The 25,659-nt window shown below is 40.3% G+C and overlaps 1 protein-coding gene across 5 annotated transcripts in view; it reads left to right on the forward strand.

Annotated features, from left to right (window-relative positions):
- The window catches only part of ZNF521 (zinc finger protein 521), a 332,314-nt gene that overhangs the window by 30,735 nt on the left and 275,920 nt on the right, over positions 1–25,659 (forward strand). For all 5 annotated transcript variants that reach the window (XM_066579656.1, XM_066579658.1, XM_066579655.1 and 2 more), the window contains one exon: positions 10,962–11,141. In XM_066579656.1, coding sequence (XP_066435753.1) covers positions 10,962–11,141 — 180 coding nt within the window. The remainder of the gene's footprint in view (positions 1–10,961; positions 11,142–25,659) is intronic.

A 25,659-nucleotide genomic window follows, 5' to 3' on the forward strand; every position in this document is an offset into this window, starting at 1 on the left:
GTAGCTGAAGAAAATAAATAGGGCCGTAAAACCACCACATGGGTAACATCGCTTAAAAGTGTCTGGTCCTTTTGGACTGAAACACCCTGGTCCTTAAGGGGTTAAAGTTAATTTGCTATATGGGCATAGTATGCAAACATCGCTGCTAAAAATCTGTTCATTGTGCTTATTGTTAATAATCCTCTTAATCAATTTAATCTGGTTGCTAAAATTATCCACTGTAATTACTACAGGCAGATGTGTATTTGAATATGCATAAAATAAAAAAGCTCTAAGTAGTAGTATAATATGCAGTCAAACCAAAAGATAATGATTAAAGGAATTGTCTACTTGTAAACTAATTGCCTATCCTTAGGATAGACCATTATTAGTAGGTTGGCGGGGGCCCACCACACTGGACCCCTGCTGATCAGCTGTTCACCAATCAGGTTCCTTGGTGCACTGAGCTGATTTCTGCATGAAGCAAATGGCTCTGTTTTCTTTATAGTGGCCCAGCCTGGAACTACACACAAAGTTTCCATTCACTGCAGTGGGAACTTTGCCTGTAATGCCAAGTCTCACCAATGAAGTAGGAATGGCTCTGTCTACTTTTTGCAGAAGTCATTTCAGTACGCTGGCGCCATGAACAGCTGACTGGCGAGAAACCTTGGTGGCAGATCTCTGCCGATCTACAGTTGATGGCCTATTTTAAGGATACGCTATCAATAGTTTACAACTGAACAACCCATTTATCTTATGAGCTAGGCACAAACTATTAGAATGTGGTAATTCAATAAAGTATAACACAAAAAATAGGTGCCAGGTGTATACGGTCTGTTTCACACGGGCTACAAAATCACACGACATGCAGCATTGCTACAAAACGCATGTCTGTGAAGCCCATGGTTTCCAATGGGTTCTTTCAGGCTACAAAACATCTTGTGAAAGTATCTATTGGAAACCATGAGCGCGATGTTGCATCGCTACAAAGTTGTGCAATTTTGTAACCAGTGTGAAACGGGCCTAAATACGTGGTACTTTCTTGCAAGTTTCAAGGAAAGCTCCACCACCTTAACAAATTTTTTACATTTTTCAATGTCTGAAAAGTTTGGAGAGTGAATTAAACCTATTGGTCTCCAGGGCCACAGACAAAAAACAAACCCTGTCTGTCCTCATCTGCAATGAGGATGCCTTGATCTGCCCCCTAATGAAAGACAGTATATTTGCAAGAGCAGACCGCACACAACCTGTTTGTAGTCTGTTACCATGGAGACACATAAGTCCTCAAATGAGCTGTGAGCACAAGTTGGCAACAGATTTTTCTCCCATTAGGCAAGAGCTCATTTTGCACAATGACAAGGAATTTTCTTAATTTGTCACTCCATTGTTGCATTGCATTACCATAACTTTATTCTTTTATTTTTTCATTGTTCGGGTCGTTATGAACTAAATATATTTGTTTTGTATTCTTTTCCCAATTAAAAAGTGTTTCGCCATGGTAAAATGTGTATTTTTTTCCTTTTTTTTTTTTTCACAGTGGATAGTTTTTTGCAGGGTGAGTTATATTTCTAATGGCCCCACTTTGGGGTATGTATAATGTTTAAGTTTTAATTCATTTTCTTTTTTTCTTTGGGGGGGGGGCGTGCAAGGAAAAACACAAATTGCACCATTGTTTTTAGGTTATTGTTTTTACAGCGTTCCCTGTGCGTTAAAAATTACATTAAAACATTATTCTCTGGATCAACACCATTATAGCAATACCAGGTTTATGTAGTTTTGTTTGGGTTCTTACTTTTGCACACTAAAGATGTTTACAAAAACCACATGACCTCATTACTGTTACCACATTACAACACCCGACACATATTTACTTCTTTCATGGCTGGGGCTGTATAAGGGCTTGTTGTTTGCAGTGTACCAGGTAGTCTTCATTAGTATCATTTTGGGGTACAGATCAAATTTTTAAATCTTTTTTAGGATGCATTTACATGGGCGAGTGCAATATCGATCCAAGTTTCTCACTTGCACTTGCAAAACCATAATTTTTTATGTAACTGTTTTGTGAAAATCGCATGTTATTCCAATAGTAATAGGAGAAAATCGCACACTCATGAAACTCACATGTAGCAATCTTTAACATGACTGACGTGCCGTGCTGACTCTACAGCATTGTAGTGCACTGTAAAGGAGTTATCATCATTCATTAAATGTCAAATTCATGTTTGCTAGATCTATGCCAAACTTATATTGTTTTATACATATTTTTTACTAGTTTTGCACAATAAAACACTTCTTTAAAGGAAATAAGTGAATTTGCATCACTGAATTCCTAGATCCATAACATTTTTTCCTTTTTTCTGTTGGTGATTTCCACTTCCATTACCCACATGAATACGTGTGCAATTTCTTGGGTTTTTTTGGCTGCAGAATGTGGAAATATTCCACCTGTGTGAAAGGGCCCATTAGGGGTTAAACAGCCAGGATCTGAGATTTCTTCACATCTGGTTGTTACAGCAGGAGCATGGCTATCAGTAGACTGCCATGTCCTAGCTCTTCCTAGCACAGGACGCCCCTACTGGGTTATACCTGCAGCACCATAAAACATGTCTGTACAGGCTTAAACCCCATTGATGTCCTCTAGAAAGGCTTATTGGGTTAATAATATTATTAACTTGGTAGCTTCATTTTAATATACTCTACATTAAAACAATGAAAGACAAGCTCCAGTCTCATATTTTTTAGCAACAACCAGCTGTAGAGGGAATGCAGAGGTGCACATGTGCATGACTCTCCCCATTAAGGTCTAGCCAACCTCCGTCCTCAGGATAGGTGGGAGGCCCCGAGATGAGACCAACACCTATGAGAGATCTATGGTATATCTTGTATGTGGTTTTTGTGTATAGTTGCAATTCCTATTTAGGACATTGTGTATAACATGAGATAAAGGGCAATACTTCATTATTTTCCTAAGGTGGACTGGAAAAAATGTCTATGGTCAACAGGTCCATAATTTCTCATTCTCTCTTCATGTAGATAGCATTTGCCATAGTCAACCTTTATGTATAAAACTTAGGACACCAAAGGAGGCAGATGACAATAGCAATGAGTTTCTAGTTCTGAGTGAAGACGAGAATGTCGAAGAAATGATCTGACTGGGCAACATATACATGAGATTTATGGTGTATATGGGGGAGTTCCAGAACATTGCAGACTTTGTGGATTATATTTTCGCCTTTTGTATTTGACATTATTGTAGTATTATTTTTTTTCTTGACATTGGCTTAATTACAATTCTTCCCGAACATAAAAGGGAAAAAAGGTTAATAAGCTATGTGCTATCAAAGTTGGACTGTCTTGAGCATTTGGAATATCAAGGCAGTTCTACATAAGGTGTAGCATTCAAACATTTCATTGCAAGTCAGATGCTCAGAACACTTCATTATTTATTGCCCCCCACTGCTAGGCAGCTGTATATAGTTTTTCTCCCTTCAATCAAGCACTGTGGCTGAAGGAACAAAACACTATATTGTGTTGTGCTGGTGTCAGGTGGGAAAACCTGTGACCCATATCTGTTGGAGGAGAGAAATAAAACTACAGTTAAACTACAATTTTCTCCTCTAAGTCACATATAATAATGACATAAGTGTTTTTTCGCTTTGTACAATGAGGCTATTTCTTAAGGGATCCCTATTGAGACGATGGTATTTTCTCTTTTTGTTCCCATATGCTATATTAAAAAAACTTAAAGGGGATGCTTAATTTAGATTACATGCACACATGGCTGTAATGACGAACCAGAAAGATGCTCCATTACTGCACCCCAAAGGCAATCGCAGTCATTTTTGTGCATAGTAATTGGTCCTTATATGGGAACATTGTAGCAAATTGAAGATGTACTGTATCCTTTTGCAACTACTTTTCATATGCCCAGTTAAAAACTGTTATCTTCTGCCACTAGTCTTGGGTACATTTTAGGGAAACCTCTGTCTAAAGATTAAATCAAGTAGCTGTCCTTGGAGCTGCTAGGATAGGGTTGCATTCCGACTGCCGTAATGCATCTCTATGAGACATATATTCACATGAGCTAAATATTCAGCTAAAACACGATCTGCACAAAAGAGGCAATAAGTTAGGTTAAATTCACACAATTGAGATCTCAACTAGACATTGTGCTTGCCGATGTGCGTTTTTCATGTGGATGCAAGGCATTTTTCATTCAAAACCGCCTCGCATCACTTCTGTAAAATTGTGAATAAGTTAATTAAAAGAATGGAGTTCATATTCATGCAGGAGAGCAGGAGACTATATGCATATTAACTTTTTCTTATGTTTTTGATGCAGAGTAGCATGAAAAGAGTGGATGAAAAAGTGTACTTAGCTTTTAACCTTTTGGGTGAATGAAGAAATCTTGACTCAAAGGGAACCTGTTACCAGGTTCATGCTGCCCTAACCTCAGGCAGCATGAACCTGGGACCGGTATGCACATTGCGCCCACAGATGCGCTATTTTGAAATTCTGGGATGTTTCATAATAAACATACTTTAAAGTTGGACTCTAAGCCAGTCTAAGTCTCAGGGACGGGCCGTTCAGGTCTCTCCCTGCCCACATCATCTAGAGTTACGGCTGTCTCTCTGTTTGTGTATCGGGAGAGAGCTGTCACTCTAGGCGATTCAGGTGGAAAGAATTTGGCATGGCCTCACCCTTGTGACTCGGGGCATCCTTCCGAATCAAATCTTGTTTATTCTGAAATGCTGCAGCATTTTAGCATATAATTTTATATGGGTGCAACTTGCATATACCATGTTTCCCTGAAAATAAGACCCGGTCTTATATTAACTTTTGCCCCCATAAGTGGCAGTAGGTCTTATTATTTTCAAGGGATGTCTTATTATACTTAGCAGGCTCAGTTCAGGTCCCTCCTGCTCCTCTTGATAACTCCAGCGCATACTTAGTGCAGTCCTCGATGCTCGTACAACATCACTTCCTGCTTACAGGATTCATAAATCACACCTCTACAACGCAATGGCTGTTGATTGGTTAATCCAGCGCTCAGTTTGATTGGCTGAGCAGCGGTCGATGAACCAATCACGGCCACCGCTTCCTGGAGGCGGAATTTATAACTCCCATAACCAGGAAGTGATGTGGTACGAGCGCCAACGACTTTGAGAAGCACGCGATGCAGCTATGAAGAGGAACAGGAGGGGCCTGGACCTGGAACGAGCTGGCTAGGTAACATATTACTTTTTTAATTGTGTAGCTAGGGCTTATTTACAGAAGAGGGCTTATTTCAAGTCTCCCCCAAAGTCCATTTTACTTTTGGGTAGGTCTTATTTTTTGGGGAAACATAGTATGTTCCAGATTCATGCTGCCCAAGCCTGGGGGCAGGTTTGTTTTAAAGTGCTAATAATAATAATGACAGCATGCAAATAGATCAATTAAATAGTCTCAAATATACAGGGAGTTTAAATTTTTTGCAATATATTGTGACGTCTCGTTATGAATATGTGCAATAAGCTGGATTGACATTTTGTACTGGGGATGGATTTATTTATTTTGCATTTAGTTAACAGCAGTCTTAATATTAATCAATTTCTACTCCTGCGTTTGATGTCTCCATTTTATAGTTTTCTTAGAATTTTGGCATAGAAGGATGTAAATCCTAAACCCTATTAACGTAAATGTAAATTGTGGCTTTGAGACACATAACTGATGTACAGTTGGGGCATTGACTTCTTAGAAGGAAGAAAAAAAGAATAGGTTGAATCTAGAGAAAGTGACCTTCTGAGAATCGATTGCATTGGCTTTCCTCGCCTTCCGCAATGGATTTACTACAACCTTGACTCATTCGTACTTATCAGTAATTGCCAAAATCTTTATTTGTATTGACCAATGCAAAGTAAGAAAAACGAACAGTTCAGTCTGATTTATCAAAACATTTCAATTGGTTTCTAGCTCACCAATGACACTGCAGTGCACACAACGTTCCCCTGTCAAACTAGTTTTTATTTTGCTTCCATTTCTTATTAAGGGGTTTAAAAAGTTTTTAAAGCTTTATGTGCGGGTATTGGTTTGCCTACTTTCATGATTAAATGAAGTGGGCCATGGATTTCACCTTCCTAGTTTATTTTTTTTAGTGGAGATACTAGAGTACAGTGTTCAGGGTCTGTAAAATTGAAAAGTGTTATCACTGCATCCCATGATGCTTTGCTGTGAAGTCCTTTGCAGCCCCGAGTGCGCAGCTTATAAGTGCTCATTGCCATATGTGGGTTTATGACCTTTGAAGACATGACCATGTGTGGTTCCACTTCACTACCTAATATCTTAAAATGGGGCCTCCAGTTACAGTCCATTTCCTCTTTCTGAAGGTAAAAGACCCTAACCAGTCATCATCACTCTTCATATGAGAATATGTATGCGCTCAGTTTTAGATGTTCAAACAAGTGCCTGTTAGGTCCGAGCCAGACGTAATAATTGTGTCCTTCTGAAGGACTGATTATACACATGAAGTACAAATTCTGATAACACAAAATAGTATATAAGGAAATGTAAAAGTGGGGAACTGAGCCTAACCTGTTGGCATGAGAATATTGTACATACAAGTGAAATACCTTCCCTGATAGAGGCAACCCCATGTCAGGAACCTGGGGTCAACCCTGGTTTTCCCTAAACGGAAATGGGGAATGTGGCAACAGTTAGATGTTATACAGAATATAAACCACAAAATGTGCAGGAGATAAGATGTATCAACATCTCAGATAAAATACACTAAATGGGCTTATCTGAACTGAGACGCAGGATCAGACAACAAGCTACCAAACTACTTCAGACTGATAGTATAATCGCCGGCAACTGAGAGGAGGAGCCAAAAATGATGTACAAACTAACTCTGATTGGCTGGGTAGGATACATGCATCCCTGCCAACCAATCTTTATACAAACTGGCAGAGAAGTATCCTTGTTAGTGTCCAGCACTGAAATGACACTGATCATATGTTGGCATGTGGATCACGGGTGATGGGTTTGACACCGTGATGTCATCCCAGTCCTAATCCTCTGCCATAGTCAGCAAGCCATGACAATACCCCTTTATTTTCCTCAATACTTAACCCCTCAATGATTGCCCATACGTCTTTTGATGACGGCTGTTAAGGGGCTTTAATCTGCAATGCCATCTTTTGAAGGCAACTGCTTCAGATGTGGTTGTCGGATGACAGCCTGGCACTTGCTCTAACAACTTGTCTGCTTCGTAGCTTATCTTTTATTAAGGCAGAGCTGTGACTTGTGACTAAGCCTTAGCTACAGTGTCTACCAGTAGCCTGAGAACCACCTTTTGTCTCATCATTGGGTCAGAATGCTGCCTTTTTCCTTTTCCACTGCAGCTCTGCCTCTTCCGATTGGCCGCTGCGTATTGTGCATCACAAGCTTTCAGCACTGTGAGCCAATACCGCTATAGCTAGGGCAGAATGTCTAAAGTACAGACTAGTAAACTGCCAGAAATGGGGGATCAGGTAATTGGCACACACAAACTGAAGGAAATGGGTTTTAGTAAAGGAAACATGGAGAGTGACTTTAACTTAGATTTTCTGTTTTCAAAGGGAAATTTAACAAGTTCATTGGTTCTAGCAGTATAATGTTATATATTGTCAATAAGCATGTGGTTAGGGGTCTTGTTGAGATCTAGTTTCTGCATCCATTTCTAGAACGTATGGCAGAATTGCCTGCATTAAAATGATATTTAGATCTGTTTTCTATATAATGACACAGCCTGTCAGCTATTGATATGGAGTCCTTGAAGATTTTAATTTTGTTAACACACAGATATGTTTTACAGTATTTTTAAGAGTTTCTCAATTTTAGATGTGTTTGGATATATATAGCATTAAAGCATGTGCTACGTCTTGAATTTTCCTGTTTTAGCATGTAGTTGTACACTGAAGACATGGCCATCTTACCAGGCTAGGACCATCTACTTTGAGAGCAAGCAGAACAATTTTCAAAATACATCACACTTAAATGATATTTCCTCCAATAGCCATGTAAATACTTTTCCAGCAGAAACCTATTTAAAGGGGTTGTCCCACTTCTAGCTGTTTTGGGTTGGTACTACAGACTGAGTCCTATTGAAATGAATGAGAATCAGCCAGAACTACCAACCCGAGCCACTGTGCCATGTACAGAGCTGTCTGCTTCCTGCTGTTGCCCTAGAATGTTTTGCCTTGCTGCTACCCTACAAAATAAGGGCTTTTATGGCAGCACACTGGCCGTGTGGCCCTTTTTGAAAAGGTTTTCTGAGAACACCTGACATTGGTGGCAGTGGAGAGACACCTGAAATATAAAAAAAAACTAAACTAAAATACTCCCGTCTCGCTGCACACTGCTCCCCCTCCACCGGTGGCCGCTGCTCCAGTCTTCTGTTTATATTGTCTGCAGCAATGACGTGGGTTGTTTACTGCAGCCAATAGGAGACAGGCAAGGACGTCATCAGTGATGTCCCGTAAACCTGCCTCGGGAGTCCTACATTAGACGCCCACATGACAGGTTTACTTGATGTCGCTAGACCTTCTGGCAAGGTGATGTATCCTGTCAAATTTCGCAGCACCGGACCGCGGAAGCGACAGTCCAGTGCCATGGTGAGTTATATTACTTTCATCGAGTTTTGGCCACAGGAGATCCAAAACTACATAAAAGTGATAACTTGGAGAACCCCTTTAAAGGTTGCTGTTGCTCGCCTATCCTCAGTGTAGGTCATCAGTAGTTAATTAGCAGGGGTCTGATGAACTGATATCTAGTGTGGGCAGTGCTGGAAGCAGATAGCTCTTTCAACATTGCAAAAGTCTAGTTTGGTACTGCAGACTCAGCTCCAACTAAATTCAATGGAAGCTGTGCCTACAGTAAGAAACTGGGGCACTGCAATATGGACAGCGCCATGTTCTTCCAGCGCTGTCTGTACTGACAGCAGGCCTGGGGATCAGCTGATCAGAGGGGGTTCCTATCCTGAAGAGAGATAATGACTAGTAAAAGTATTGGACAATGCCTTTAATAAGAAGATGTACACTATCTGACTGCTGTCTCCATCAGCTGCCATATGTACAGAGATATAGCTTTAGAGAAGAATACCTCTGTACCTTTGACATCTAGTAGTGTATGTGCGTGAACTCTATGAACAGCAGTGGTCCATTATCACTGCACTAGAAGCTCCTAGCCTGCTTCTCCATTGTAAAATGTATTTAATGATCTTGCCCTTCATTCTTATTATATTATACATAGATGGCCAAATATATAATGTGTGATTTTTGTTCCATTTTGCATACTTTATTTCAGGGTCCTGAATTTATTTAAAAATTTTTTTTTTTAGCTCTATTCAAATAAATTTAATTCCCAGTATCATAAAAAAAACTGCAACTTTCTGATATACTTTTGTGTTTCACAATTTTCAAGCTCTTTTCTTATTGACAGTGAGTCGAAATAACTTCAAAGTAGGCATCCGCTATAGTCCAGAACAGGCGAGATTTGTGCTGCTGCTGTGTTTTACTTCAGACTAGATTAACTATTTGAATGTAAACATGGTTTGCGCAATGAATTTGCAGCATTTGTAGATTCCAAATCCATATCATGATGATTTCTGCTCTGGAATTATGCTGCACATACAAGGGTTAAAATGGCGGCCAAATTTAGGTGCGGATTTGGCCACTGCGAATTACCAATCTATTTCTGTAGGTTTTCCACTGCAGAATGCCCGCCGCAGATACGTGGTGTGTGAAATCGCCCTTAGAGACCTTCGGGCAGAATTTTCGACATTCTGTGCCACAAGCCGCCATAAATTCTGCACCAAAATCCACATGGCTCTGTGCGGTTCTTGATTATGGGATGAAAATAGTTTAAATCAGCCTACAATTCCAAATCAAAATCTGCAGTTCACTCTGCGAATTGTGATGCAGAATTCCGCTGCGGCAAATTCCACTGCATCCCCGCGGATATATTCCACCCACATAAAAAGTCCCTTAGATCTACACTTTACTTGCTATGTCTCCTTCTGTCCAGCTGGTGACCACTTAGTGCGCTGAGTTTAGTCTATGTTCACATTTGCGTTTGGGGATTCCGGTTTCCTCCTCTGTGTTCATGCAGGGATTTTCCCTCTGGCATTTCATGCCGGATCTGCGATGGAACTTCCAAACTGAATTGTGAACAAAGCCTTACTTGTTATTGGCCAGGAGAGGATATTCTTTTATTGCTACATTTGGTCTCCTGCTTTGTCACAATGTCAAATGTGTCAGTCAAATTAATTTATGAAAGCCATATGTGTCACATTGATTATATCTGTAGTTGGGCAGCTCCAAGATGAGTCCTAATACTAGGACTAGCCATAGATCGTACAATTGTCTGTAATTCAGACATATATTTTAGGATTTTTTTGCTATAATGGGAACAGCATCAATGTATTAATTTGTGGCGCTCTCGTTCCTTTCGTTCTATTACCATCAAGATTGTAATGTTGATCCAGTGACTGAGACAAACCATTCTCCATGCTACATATATGCCCATTTTAGCTGAGAAACGAACTGACCCCTCACCAGTCACACGGAGTGTAGAAAATGTGAAAGGTTACATATGTTATAAATGTACTCCACTATGCATTACTGTAAGCTTTTGGTATACAATGCATGCAGTATAATTGGTCTTCCTGATATAATCCTTCATATAGCGATGTAGCAGTGCTGAATTTGTCATTTAAGACTTTCTTCGGTACACCATAATAATTTGTCAAACTATAATCCGATTTATTGATGTCAGTGAGACTTGTCCCAAATAACACAGAAGTTCTGCTACATCTGTATCACATACGTTTGTATGGATGGTTTTCATAGCCGTTGCAGTTTTATCTTTACGCTTGATTCTAGCAATTTGAAAGCTTTATATATATTATCTCTTGCTCTTGAGCTGCTTGTATTGTTTTCATAGGTCCAACCTTTCTTGTTTTTCAGATCCCAACTGTAAACTAGACGATAAATCTGAAGATGGTGAAGCGACAGATTGCAAGAAAAGGCAGGAGGAGGGGGAAGAACTAGAGGAAGACGCCGCTCACAGCTGTGACAGTTGCCTTCAGGTGTTTGAGTCGCTGAGTGATATCACAGAACACAAGATCAGTCAGTGTCAGCTGACAGGTAAATAACTCTTATTACAGGCTGACAATTTCCGTTCATCTTCGTTTGACCTTAAATGTCTCCTTGCAAGCAGTTTCTTACACTTCCGTGTTTGCTTATTGACGGGCAGTTGTATGCAGCTCAGTCATTACAATGATAACTTGGATGACCTTTACAAAATGTCTGTGAAGATGCATTGAAGACACCATTGCAAGCAAATTGTTGTTGGCTGAGTCTTACATATGCAGCATTCTAGATGTTGATTAGGCCTAGGTAGAAAGGAACAATTCATACAGGATGCTTAGCAATATGTATGGTGGACACCGCAGCATCTGTGTTGCATTTACAGTACATGTAACAGTTGAGGTTTACTACTCTTTCTACTATATCTTTACCCCTTTGGTGCACGTCGGATTTTGCAGTTGCAACTGTACAGCATAAGAAAACATATGGAGCGCAGTAGACCCCTTTACCAGCAGATGTATGTGACTGTATAGGCATATAGTTGCACAGATCTGTTTCTACGTTTGGCAGGATCATTTCAAATGGTCTGGTCAGTATTTTGCATTCATTTTTAAAAAGCGTACAGCCACCTTGGATACTTAAGGTCTTGTTCTGCTGTTTCATTAATCCTCATAGAAATGAATGAAAATAGCTGTGCACATGCCGAGCCACCTCTGTATTCAATCTCTGCCTGGATGCACTGGTGCAACTATAGGGGATGCGGTTCCACCCTGGCCTAGAAGCCTTAGGGGTCCCATATGGCCTTTCTTCTCCATATAGGGAGCCCAGTACTATGAATAGAGCATTATAGTTGGGGGCCCTGTTACAGGTTTTGCATTGGAGCCCGGGAGCTTCAAGTTACGCCTCTGCAAGGGGTTAAGAAGTTTCGGGCCCCAAGATAAACTTTTGCACCTGAGCCCATGAGCCTTTAGCTACGCCCCTGCCTGGATGTTGTGGCCAGCCGCAGCCTCATTGGATGGTGCGATTAGTATCCACTCCTCATTTTGGTATTTAGAAACAGGTAGAAAATACTGAAAAATGTGCACTGTGTGAAAGGGAGCTGCTGCAAATCTGCAATACATCTTTAGTATTGCTCATAGTGCATCAATACTACAGATGGGATGTGATAGTAATGTAAAAAATATGCTTGTATGAAAGACCAACCTGAATATGAATGTATATTGAGGGGATTGGTGATAATAACTGATGGTCAAAGTAAGTCGGTCAGTGAAACTTTATTAATGCCTAAGGTTTTGGTCAACGAGCCAAATTCTGTAAACCAAAAATGTCTGTAGTTATGTCCTAAGTCTTTATTGGCTGCTCATAACTTTATTCCAATAGTTAGGCTTAAAATACTTCTGTTTCCAGCTAAATTTCTATCATTGCCATGTCTGATGGAAAAGTGCCGAGAAATTTTAAGGACAGCACATTTTATACTTCCATTCTATCCAATTCCCATTTCTTCTGGCTTAGAATAGTGAAGTCTGCCATCCTGTTCTACCCAGTTAGAAAAAACCCCGACCCATTCTGTTTTGATTGTAGAGACAGATTCCATAGAACCATATCTGTCGTAGATTCTTTAAACATGGAAGTCATGGGAGCAGTAGTAACAGAGCCTCAGAATTAGGCTTCATGTCCTCAGCCGTATCGGTAAAACGCTGTTGTTCTCCCCGTAGCATTTACTGATGCTTGTAAACACCGGGTTTGCCCGCAGAGACCACATATGGCTGCGAGTGTGCTGCACATGCCTGCATATCACACGCACACGGTCATGCAAGGGGTGACGCTCTGTTTCATAGTAAGGTTGCATGTGAAAACGCTGCCAATACGCAATGTATTGCTAACGGACATCATTGCATATGCTGCCCATACAAAACTATAGGGCTCACTCTGCGTTGTACGCTGAGAAATCCAGCATGCTATAATCTATTTCTCATGCATATTGGCACGCACTTGTATCAATGAAAGTCCATTGACTTTCATTGACTGCACTCACCTTGTATCACATGTCTGTGCAACGCACAGGTTATACGTGGTAACCCCCCCCCCCCCCCCCCCAGACATGAGCCGGTACAAGATGAACAGGCCAATTAAACAGAGTATATGGCCACAACAGATCTGCGACAGCTTACCATGATTGGGGTTTCGATAGGCAATGGACAGACTCTTCAAGGAAATGCATAGCATGCTGCGGAATTGTAATTCATGCCGATTTTGTTGCTAATTCGATATGGATCAGATTTGCAGAAAAATCCGCGGCGGGGGAAGCTCTACCGCTTCTGACTTCACCTTACACATTTTCAATATCAAAGTTATCAATGCTACCGGCAATGAATAGCCAAGGGCCGTTAACTTGATAAGCGGTGGGTATATTCTCATTGTCCCTACCTGGGACAGTAATAACCTCTTTAATGTTTTTGGAATTTGGGGTATTCCAAAAGGTTAGTGCCGTGTATTGTACATGACGATGCAGATAGGAGTTTAGCCAACTGTAAAACTTCTATAGCAATTTGTGGGTTTAAAAGCAGAATCTATTTCTCCAGCTAAAGCAATATGAAAAGCAAAAAGGAAAGAGTTCCTTCCCCCTGCGTGATGCGAATGGTGCATTGAAACACAGTGCCACTTTTTCATGCAAATCAGCTTTTAATCTTTCTCCCAGTGGTTATCTGTCTAGTCTGTATAATAAAATTCACCAGTTTAATTTATTTACCTACACATAACAAAAAAGTAAAAACCTCTTGTAATATACGGTACAGCCTATCCTTTATTGGTTTCAAATGTAATTCTCACCAGTGCAGCTTTTGTTGTATCTGTTTGCTACATTATTATTCCAGTGCAGTATCTCCTAATAATTTGCTATTAGACAAAGCAGCTCTGCATTAACTCATCAGTGGTAAAGGCACTGCTATAGAAAGGATCCAGCGTGGCAAGAATAGAAGTGTGAGCTGTCAGATGTTGCAGAATGATGAGTTGTAGAACAAATATACAAAATTCCATCATTCTTATCATCTTGGTTAAACAAAGGCATTGAGATGACAGATGTCCTGATATTAAAACCTAACAGACTGGATTTACAATAGGGCAAACTGGCAAATGTTGCAAATGTTATGTACAGTAACACCCCATACGAATCTGGTATATGTTCTCTGCTTTCTCTAGCTATGGATCAGCCCACAGTTTCTCACCAATTTGTGTTTAAAAAGCATGACATCACAGACTTCAATTTTTCACTGTTGACAAAAAATGCATGGGACATGATGGGATTTTTTTTTACACAGCCACTTGCAACTTTGTTTCACATAGGGAAACATTGAAGCTGTCTGCTAGTCACAATAATGGATCAATTTAAGGGCTCAGTCTGACGAGCGGGTTTTTTTTCACGCATGAATGGGTGCGTGAAAAAAACCGCAGAATGCATGCATAAAAAACACGTGACTGAAGCTCCAGATGAGTTTCTAATTCGCACTTGTGCGGTCACACAATAGTCAGATTTGCACATAAATAGTGCAGCCCCATTGAAAGCAATGGGAGAGGATATCTGTTGCTGCAGATGTGACAGCTGCAGCTGGGGATTCTTTGGATGTGAAACCCATGGATGTCACATCCAGGGGTTTCACCTTGTTGTCAGTGGGGCCTGGCGGCAGTGTCGGCCCCATTGAATATACAGGGAGAAGATCATGCTTCTCTGCCACTACTGTGCCAGGAGATTCCTTCATCCCTGCAGGGAGTGTCCTCATCACTGAACACTGTGACAGCACTGTAGCAGAGGAGCGCGATGCTGTCCCATTGCTTTCAATGGGGTCGGTGCTGCTGCCACCCATTGCAAGCAATGGGATGAAGGGAACCCCCACAGAGATTTTCGGCAGGGGGAGGGGGTAAATGACCAGTAACTCTGTCATCATGTCATAAATTTCTAGAATGGCTTTTCGATATTAAGGCTGATGTAATCTAAATCAAACATGTTCTGATATTTATAAGACAAGTCTTATCAGGCCGTAATTGATTTAGCCTGATTAAAATAATTAGAATTTGATTCCCAATTATTTTAGGACGGAAACTAATATTGCAGTTGTAGAGGGGAACTCGTACTGTTGTTAAGGGTATAGTCACCTAGATGGTGTTGCCAGGGGTTAATATCATGGTTTTGCCATGTATTTATTTATTATGTTAGGGCTTTTTCACAGAGGTTTTTTTTTTTGGTACATTAATGTACACCACTAGTGAAAAACAGAAACTTCACAGTGCTTTTAGATCCTCAGACTAAAAACGTGTAACTTTATGGACCCATACTTAGTAGTTAATTGACTTCCTATTAATTTGGCTCTAATATATGACGGAGGGAAACCAAATGAGACTTACTAGAGACAATATACAAAGTAACTGAATTTGTAAAGCTGAAAAAAACATACATTCATTCAGTTCAGCTTATTATGCTGTAATGTTAGTCCATAGGAAGACAAGAAAGCCCTTCTGAAGTAATCGGTGACCAGAAACCTTATTTCCTCTAGACATAGAGGATGCCCCCTTGTTATATATAGATGATGGGAGAGATCTCTGAATTGTCCCCTGATATATTTATACATTATAAGGTTGCTCTTCAGCCATCTTTTTCTAAGTTAAACAACCCCAATTTGGATAACCTATCTGTCAGTTGTAGTTCACCCATTCTATTTATTACTTATCTTGCCCACATTTGACCCACTGAAGGTCTTTCTTGAGTACTGGTGCCCAGAACTGTACTTAATGTTTTATATGTGGTCTGACCAGTGACTTGTAAAGAGGAAGAACAATGTTCAACGAATTATGTAAGCGATTACGATTTCTGTTAAAAGCTGTAGAATATGTTGGTGCCTTGGAGTCAACAGGAAATATGATTTTGTTTGCCAAGTACATGAAAAGAGTATATTTGTAGTTTTCATAGCATATTTTTATTTATTTTGTCCTATTAGACAGAGCTTAAGCACCACCGACCTGTACATTGTGTGAGAACTTAGTTAAGGTATATATAATAGAATACCCAATGGCACTTTTCTATATCTTTCTGTGAAGCTAAAGGGAATTTTTTAGATTGAAGCATTGATGGCTTAGACTTTAAAGAGAATCTGCAACGTCCCACATAAACTAAGTTTTGCTGCTGTTAGGGGACATAATCTGGTACTCCCGCGATCAAGATGTGTTCCCCTTTTGAAGTATACAAGTCTATGGCAGATAGCGTACATGGGACTCTCAAGAGGCAGATTTTCATGACGTTTGCCTTCTTCACGGGGGGCACTGCTGGATCTCGAAAGCGGGTGAATTTAGAAAATACATCAACCGGCTCCTTGTCACTTCCCCTAACAGTACTATCTTAATTTATGGTCATGCTGTGGAGGCATGACAGGTTCGTAGGATAGGTGATAAAAGTCTGATCAGTGTAGGTCTTACGACTGAGATTCCCACCTATCCAGAGAACAGGGGACCCACGTCCCTCTTCTCTTCACTTCGGGAATGCTTCTGTCACCAAAAGTGGTGTCAGGTTGAATATAGCAATGGTGAGTGTGCACGGCCACTGCTCCATTCATTTCATAGTGGCTGATGGAAACAGCAAAGCACTTGTACTTGGCTATTTCTGGTAGGCCTATTGAAGGTGAATGGAGTGGCGCACTGCACATGCCCTGCCATAGCTCCATTTAATCTCCTCCCTGTGGATGGTGCAGTAAACACACAGTAAGAGGGATGGGGGAAATAGGACCGCTGTTCTCAGGATAGGTGGCCATCTCAGCAGGAGACCACAACCAATCTGACTTTTATCACCTATCCAACGGATAGGTAATAAATAGAGATGAGTGAGCACACTCGGAAAAAGCAGTTACTCGAGCGAGCATCGCTCTTCTCGAGTAACTGCTTACTGGTCCGAGCAGGCTCGGGGGGGCGGAAGTAAGTGTGGGGTGGGGGCGGGGGTAAGTGGTAGGGGGGGGGTGAGCCCCCGAGCCTGCTCGGACAAGTAATTTTGTTACAAGCCTTTTCAGACAGACCATCAATGTTTGACAAATGGGGATTCAACCGCTAGGATCACCGCTGATCAGCAGAATGAACGGGCTATTGGCATCCAATGAATATGGAGGCATTTTCATTGTTTATCCAGACAAGCCTCCAAATATGACTATCTGGTACTGAAGCTCAGACTCTTTAAAGTGAGCAAGCCACAGTGATGCTCTGTTCTGATGATAGTGGAGTCCATAGGTGTAGCCCCAAAGATTAAACTGTGATGGCCCATTCAAAGAATACACCATCAGTATCTTTAGTTTGTTTCAGTCTGTTTAAGATAAGACATTCTAGATTGCAGGCAGTGCGGAAATAGAGTGCAGGGATATTTTGTAGTTAATTTTTTTTCTAACTATGCGATTGCTTCAATTAAGAAAATGTATTTAATTATTTTTAAAAAGGGTGTGATATATACAGTACTGTGCAAAAGATTCACACCGGTGTGGAAAAAAGGTGCAAAGTAAGAAAGCTTTCTAAAATAGAAGTGTTAATACTTTTTTGGCCAATTAACAAAATTCAAAGTGAATGGCCAAAATAGAAATGCAAGTCAAATGAATATTTGGTTTGGCCACCCTTTCCCTTTAAAAAAGCATTGATTCTTCTGGGTGTATTGGTCCACAGTTTTTTGAAGGATCTTGGCTGGTCAGATTTTCCAGACATCTTGGAGAACCAACCACAGATCTTCTGCGGATGTAGGCATGCTCAAATCCTTCTGTCTCTTCACGTAATCCCAGACTGACTCAATGATAATGATATCGGAGCTGTGTGAGGGGCCATATCATAACTTCCAGGACCCTCTGTTCTTCTTTACGGTGAAGATAGTTTTTAATGACATTGGCTCCAAATTAAATCTGCAGTGAGACGACGCCAAACCTAAAGCCAATCAGACGCTGTCTTGTTGATGAAAATGCAGCATTTCTTTTCCATAATATTGTGGCAGGATTAGCGTTGGACTGCCTTTGCTGAGGTGAAAGGACACTTCCCCAAAACACAAAGTCAGCAACCAGGAATATATTTTGACTAACACTTTGTCAGATTTTTACATGGTTGCATTTTAAAATAAAACAGTACAGCAACTAAACAAAACCTTGCCTGCACTCACTAGATTGTCCCCCTCTAACAACTGGTAGGGTTCTCTCTACGAGCTCACAACAAATAGATTTCCGCAACAGCACTTACAAGGCAACTTTGTGAGACTCCCACAGAGCAACCTTCTGTGAGTTCAAGTAGAGCAGCTCCTGGTCTGTTAGCTGTACCTCAAGTATCCACCTAGTGGCTAACCTGATTAATGAGCCAGTAGGTATTAAGGCCCATTTAGACACAACGATTATCGCTCGAAAAAGCTATCTTTTGAGCAATAATCGTTGTGTCTCAACGGGCTGCCATCATGCACTGTTTGTGCACAATTCATTCATCGTTCACTTTTAGCAAGCTAAAAGTGAGTAATGAGCGTTATCAGTGCCCGTGCACTGAGTTCTCAGCGGGATACCAGCTGATAGCATTCTTACAGCTGGTATCCTGCACGGAGCTCTCAGGGATGGCTCTGAGAACAAGGCAGCTCCTGGTGTTCTCAGGGCTATCGGCTCAGCGGGATACCAGCTGATAGCTCCGAGAACAAAGCAGCTGTTTGCATATACAAAGCAGCAGCTGTTTTTGGAGTTATCAGCAGTGTCCTACTCCACCTGCATTTAACTCTTAAGTAGCTAATTAGCTACTGAAAAGTTTATGCAAAGATGATCACTCCAAACTGTCACTCAAACTGCCTTTTGTCTTCCTGTTCTGCATACAGCATAAGGTGGGGCGGAATATATCACTCTTCTATAACCACTCCCATAGTTTTATCACTGTATGTATAAAAACTTATACATTACCTGGTGGAATTACCAGGATTTCTGCATTGATGACTATTAAATTGTGGTCTGATTGTTATCTAGGTCACATTTATGGACAAACACAAGTTAAATAATTATGTTGGTATTTCAGACAAAGTTTTCACTAAACTGTCCTGTTGTAAACTATTGATGGAATGTCTTTTGCATAGGCCATCAATAATAGATTGGCAGAAGTCTGCTGCTTTGAACCCTCACTGAATATCTGTTCACTGGGCGAATGCTCTCATATTCTGAGCTGATTTCTGCAAGAAACAGACAGCTCTGTTTCCACTGCAGAGGCGGGGCTTAGTATTACAGGTAAAGTTCCCATCCAGCTCAGTGGGAACTTTGTCTGAAATACCAAGTCTGGCATCTGCAGTTGGAATAGAGCTATTTGCTTCCTGTAGAAATCAACTCTTGTGTACAAGCTCACCTGCCTTGCAAACAGCATATCCACTGAAGTCCTGAGTGGTCGACCCATGCTGATCTACTGTTGACTGCTTATCCTGCAGTAAGGCCATCAATAATTTACAATTGGACAGCCCTTTTAAGGATTCTGATTAGGCCATTCGAAAACACATATTCTTTTTCAACCACTCCTCACTTGTGTGTTTTGGGCAAATGTCTTGTATCACCCAATATCGCTTATCGCTTTAGCTCGAGGTCATGGACAGCTGCCTTACATTCTCCTGTAATTTGAATTAGAATTCATTGTTCCCTCAATAATTGCAAGAAGCACAAGCCTCTTAAGCAGTCCCAAACCATGATGCCTCCTACTCCACCAGGCTTCACAGTTAGGATGAAGTTTTGTTGTTGTTGTGCAGAGTTCTTCATCCTGCAAGCCTAGAATCATACATTTGAGAAGAAGAGTTGCATTTTTGTACCATTCATCTATAGCCTATTTTCCCAGAAGCATGTTGGAACATCCAAGTGATCTTGGGCAAATTTGAAATGTGTTTCAATGTTCTGGCAGCAGTGGCTTCTTTCAATGAACACTATTCTTATTCAGTAATTTTATAATAGTAGACAAATGAATAAGAGTTTTCGCAGTTTGTAGGGTCTTCGATAGGTCTTTTGCTGCTACCCTTGGGTTCTTTCTCACCTCTTTCAGGATTGCACCTTGTGCTCTTGGAGTGAACTTACCAAGATGTCTACAATAGCAACTGTCCTGAATTTTCTATTTGTAGATCATTTGTTTAGCCATGGATTGTAGTACACTCAAGTCTGTAGAAATGAATTTGTAGCCTCTTTACATCTTCCAGAGTCTCTAACACTTATTCTGAAGGTTGTTTGCATTAAGGCATAGTTCACATTAATCAATCTTCCTTGAGAAGAACCCATTTGTCAGTAACCAGGCTTTGTGTGCCTTTATTTCAAGGGCAATGCATCTGCGAAACCCACACTTTAAATCTGATCTTCTTCATTTTAACATATTTTGCTAGTTGGTATATGAAAAAGCCATTAACACTGGGGTTCACATATTTTTTCACCTTGCACTGTGGATATTTACTCAATATGCTCAATAAAAGATATAAACAGTATGTTTTGTGTGTTAGTTCAGTTATATTTTGTTTTTTAATCGTGACATGGATAACAAATACAACCAGACTGCATTTTATTAGTAATCAAGGCAGAAATCCAGGTGATGCCAAGGGGTTCACTTACTTTTCTTGCAACCGTGTACAGGTAATGATATTTTGAGGAATAATCAGCCATTTCCTTTTTAACTCCTAGATCCTAGCTAAAAAGTCAGTTTCTCCATAGACTAACCCGATTGCTTTTCTCTCTAGATAAAACAAACTTGAACATGAAATATTCAGAATCCTACATTTTGCTTTAAGCTGTGTGTTCTGAGAAGTTGTATTTAATGTGAAATTTCTTGCTAATAGAAAAAGTAAATGAATCCTTTAAATAAATCTTCATTCCACTTGATAAAATACAATGTGCTGCGCAGTTATCTTTTTAGCTTTTGTAGATATTTATTATACATTCTTTTATAAAGGAGCCTATAATAATATCAAACTACCTTCTGTGGAAGTAACCTCCTTTTTTTTTGTTCTCCGTCTCCTGGGAATGTATCTCACTCTTTGGGCTTAATAATGACATTCCTTCATCTTATTATGCACTTTCTGTGCATGAAACTTTAAAACTACTTGTAGTAATAAGAAATATTTTAAATTAACTTTAGTGCTCTTATCAACCAGCTCACATAAAATGTATGTAATTTTTATGATACTGTAATGTAATATTTAATACATATATCACAAGCAGGAAGAACAATTTGAGGCAAAGTGAGATTGCTCTGACTTTATAATTGTGTATGTACCGCATTGTGTTGTAGAAAAAAAACCTACTTTGCAAAGGCTCTTGCCTCATGCCCATAGGCACAGCATTAAAATTATTGGTCACCCCTTGATATATATTTTTACCATGGCATACAAGGTGCCTGTGGCTCCATAGTAAAGCGCTGTGGGTACTACATGCATTGCCATATGGCCGCTCTGTAGTAGAGCTTCACATTACAAAGTTATTTTCCCCCGGTATAAGGGCTCATTCACATGTGTTAGGGCTCCATTAAAGTGGTTCTCAGATCTATAGCTTATTAGTAAAATACCTTCTGCATTCAGTAACATAGCGAATAGACATATTCTCATCTCTTCCCACTTCTGATGTATCTGCCCGCACTTCTGCATGTCTTCCCTCTGGCGTCACATTTATATGTGGCTCCTCCCAGTTTATGGTCATTACAGGCGCTGTATGTCTAGTCGTTATGTTATTGTGTGCAGAAGTTTTTTACCAATGAGCTATAACTCAGACAACCCCTTCCAGGCTTTCTGTTTCTCTGTTTTGTATTTGGAGCACTAAAACTGAATTCAATATTTCCATTTTTTCCCCCTTTGATTTCAATGAGTTTTCACAAAATCGGAAAGCGGAGGGTTTATGATTAGCCTGGTAGCTAAGAACTGACAGATCCCAAATTTTATAACAGAAAAAAAACTACAGATTCTGAAATAGATATACATGGAGAAATTTACTAAGCATGGTATATCTGACACCAGGCTTAGTATGATTAACCCGAGCGCACTGAATACATGAAGAGGAGGGCACCTATTCATGTATTCGGCACGTTCCTGCAGCTACGTCCTGACCAGGCGAACATTTCTGGGATAATTTACGCCAGTTTCGGGCATAAATTTATACATAAGTCTCAATCTGGGGCAGCCACAGCCCCTCCTGACAAGCCCCACCCACTGAACAAAATGGCGGGGTGAGCACGGACTGAAGAAAAGTTGCAAATTTTTTGTGCAGATCCCTATTTGCACAAAATTTTGTGACTTTTGTTTTCTTCTTTTTTATACACCAGAAACTGGTGTAACAGGCTCAGTAAATGTACTCCAAAGTTCCTTGGCATTAGGTGGGACAGATTACATGTCTAAAAACTGAGTAGGAACTACCTCCTCCACTACTGTGAGTCTTCCATTGTACTGAATCTTGTATGCCTGTGTTTATGATGAGACTGTAGATACTCAGGAGTGTAAGAGTTAAATGTTCCCTTTCTTTCTTCTGGAGGTCTGAGTGTTATGGAGTACTGTAAAAGTGACCAGTGAAAGATTGCCACACATTTACCTGTCTTCGCTACATCTGGTGTTTGTGAATTGAGCCAATTGACCTTCACAGCTTCCTAGAAAATTGGAAGTGACTGCAGCTCTGTGTGTGAGCAAGTTTGCTTTTGAGAAGCAAAACAAAGGAAACAAAATGAGTGGTTATTACAAGCAAGGATTACGGACCCTTGGTGCTGATTATCGTAACTCTTTCACATTCTTGGTGTACACTTAAGTAAAGCATGTGGCTGTGTCTCGGGAAAGCAATAGTACACGTGTACATGCCCACTGAATAAAGCCCATTTTTCCCTTGGCAATAACTAATAATTGTGTCAGGTGCAGTATCAAACAGCGCACCCCCTACCAACCCTTACTAACCTGGGGTACCATTATCCCAAGTTCAGTAGGTTTTATCAAATCTGTGCAGATTTCAAGAGCACTATACGCCTCCTGGAAAAAGGATACATTGAAACGGGTTGAGAAATGTCCTTCTAAATGAAGCACTTTATACAATCTAGCAACACAAAAGGAAAACATGCAAACATATTGTAGCTTGTTTCTTAATGGAACCTGTAGTTTAGAGCTTGTCCATACTTGTACATTTCTATGAAATACCATATTGCTTTCTATCCAGTAAGTTTTCTGCCTAGAAGACCTGATCACATTCAATGCCATATATGCAGCTCTCAAGGTCAACAGATGGACAGAAAGACACCTGAGTCATAGGCTGGGTACATACACTGCTGTGAAACTAAACTGCAGTGGCACCCAACAGGATTCATTACTGATGCTTATGCAGTAACCGTTTGTTATGCACCAATTTTTATTGACCTGTTTCGGCCCCACAGCTTGACAAATTCATACCACAAATTCAACCAAATATAATTCAAGTCCTACTCTACCATGAAACCACCCTATTCCAGTCTAACATATCACCTGCCTCTATGCACATTACCAACTTTTTCTGTAGTCCACCCATGCTTCGGGACATGCTTTACCCAGACCTCTTCCAACACTGCTTAGGACTTCATGGGAGGAGCTTATTAGTTTTTCTACTGCTTAAGACCCTATGTGAATCATAATCTACAACCGCTATTGTGGAGTCCGTTAGAAGACTGGACTCTCTACTTTCTGATGTCTTTGATGTAATTTGACATAAGCAGAGAGCAGGACCTATTTTGTATAGAATGGAGCGCTGCAATCACGGGATAAGTAGGCTATATCAGTTGCACACAGTAACTTAAATGCTTTTACCCCTTACATTTACAAGTAGCAATTATTGGCAACATTCGATTGTCTCATCTGAACAAGTGCCATTACTATGTTGTATTATCCAGACTGGAGAGCCAGTTCAAAGAGGGGTTCCCGGGAAGGAGAACTCAGCACAAACATGCACTATAATATATGGTCGCCTATTCATTTAGTGAGATCCCACATGTCTCCTTTAACAATTGCCTGGTTTTTCAGCTGCCCGAATCACCAACTCATTATTAGAGGATCATTTTTGGGGGGGAAATAAAGAAACTGTCTGATTGGGCAATCATTCTACCTATAATATCGGGTTTGAAAAACAATATTGTATCACCATAGTTTTCACCATTCTAATATCTAATTTGTGTCTCCTCCATTTCAGTTTCATCCCATTGCTTCTAGTATTTCTTTGAGCAAATAAGAATAGGTCTGATCCCTCTGTACTGTGACAGCCCTTCAGATATTTGTAGACAGCTACTAAGTCTCCTCTCGGCCTTCTTTTTGGAAGGTAAACATTCCTAGATCCTTTAACCGTTCCTCATAGGACATGATTTGCAGTCCACTTACCATCTTGGTAACTCTTCTCTGAACTTGCTCCAGTTTGTCTAGGTCTATTTTTAAAGTGGGGTGCCCAGAAATGTGTTCTGACTAAGGAAGAGTAGAGGGGGATAATTACCTCAAGTGATCTAGACTAATGCTTCTTTTAATACATCCCAGAATTGTGTTTGCCTTTTTAGCTGCTGCATCACATTGTTGACTCATCTTCAGTCTGTGATCTATTAGTATACCCAAGTCTTTTTCACACTTGCTGCTGCTTAGCCTAATTCCTCCCATTCTGTATGTGCATTTTTTCATTTTTCTTGCCCAGATGTAGGACTTTGCATTTCTCCTTGTTAAATACCATTCTGTTAATCGATGCCCACTGTCCAAGCTTTTCTAGATCTTTTTGAATACTCTCTTTCTCTTCCCTAGTGTTAGCTATCCCTCCCAGCTTTGTGTCGTCGGCAAATTTGATTAGATTCTCCTCAATTCCCGCCTCCAGATCATTTATAAAAATGTTCAATACTGGGCGAAAATAGGGTGACCAACTAATCAATGGAATTCAATGATTACCTCCCATTAAAGAGATAGAGATGGACATGGAAAAATGATTCTTGTGTATAACAAATGAATTGTTGTCCTCCTATTTAACACTATATTTTACCATTACTATGATCGAATATGTAAAAGAAATAATATTAGTAATTAAGGCTTCTCTCGTACAGCTTGTTTTGACTGCCCTGTAGCTTTCCATCTCGAGGTTGTGCGGTTCTGTTTAAATTGCCAAAAACAGTATTCAGATGAAACCCTTGACTGAACTTTGATGAGTCAAACGGAGAACTGTTTGGTCTCCGTTTGACATGGTCTCTGTTCATTTCTATCCTTTTAAGTTGACAGAAAAGTGTAGTCGACTGTTTTTCTGTCCTCCGAAAATGACGGAAACAAATGGAGACCATGTCGAACGGAGACAAAATGGTCTCTGCTTGACTCAGTACAGCATATGGCTTTATCCAGTGTTTCATATGAATACCATGTTTGATGATTTAGATGAAAAGCCACAACAAAAACACCGTGTGAAAGGTCCTCAAATGTAACATCCATTTCAGTGGCTGGTATAGAAAAATGCCATGTGTCAATGAGCCTATATTGAACATTCAGGAATGTGTGAGAAGCATATGTTAACCATGCCTGTAAGATTATTTAGCTCACTCGTTTGCTACTTGTATCTCATGACCTAAATGTGTATTT

Source organism: Eleutherodactylus coqui, chromosome 9 (assembly GCF_035609145.1).
Source record: "Eleutherodactylus coqui strain aEleCoq1 chromosome 9, aEleCoq1.hap1, whole genome shotgun sequence".
Taxonomy (NCBI): domain Eukaryota; kingdom Metazoa; phylum Chordata; class Amphibia; order Anura; family Eleutherodactylidae; genus Eleutherodactylus; species Eleutherodactylus coqui.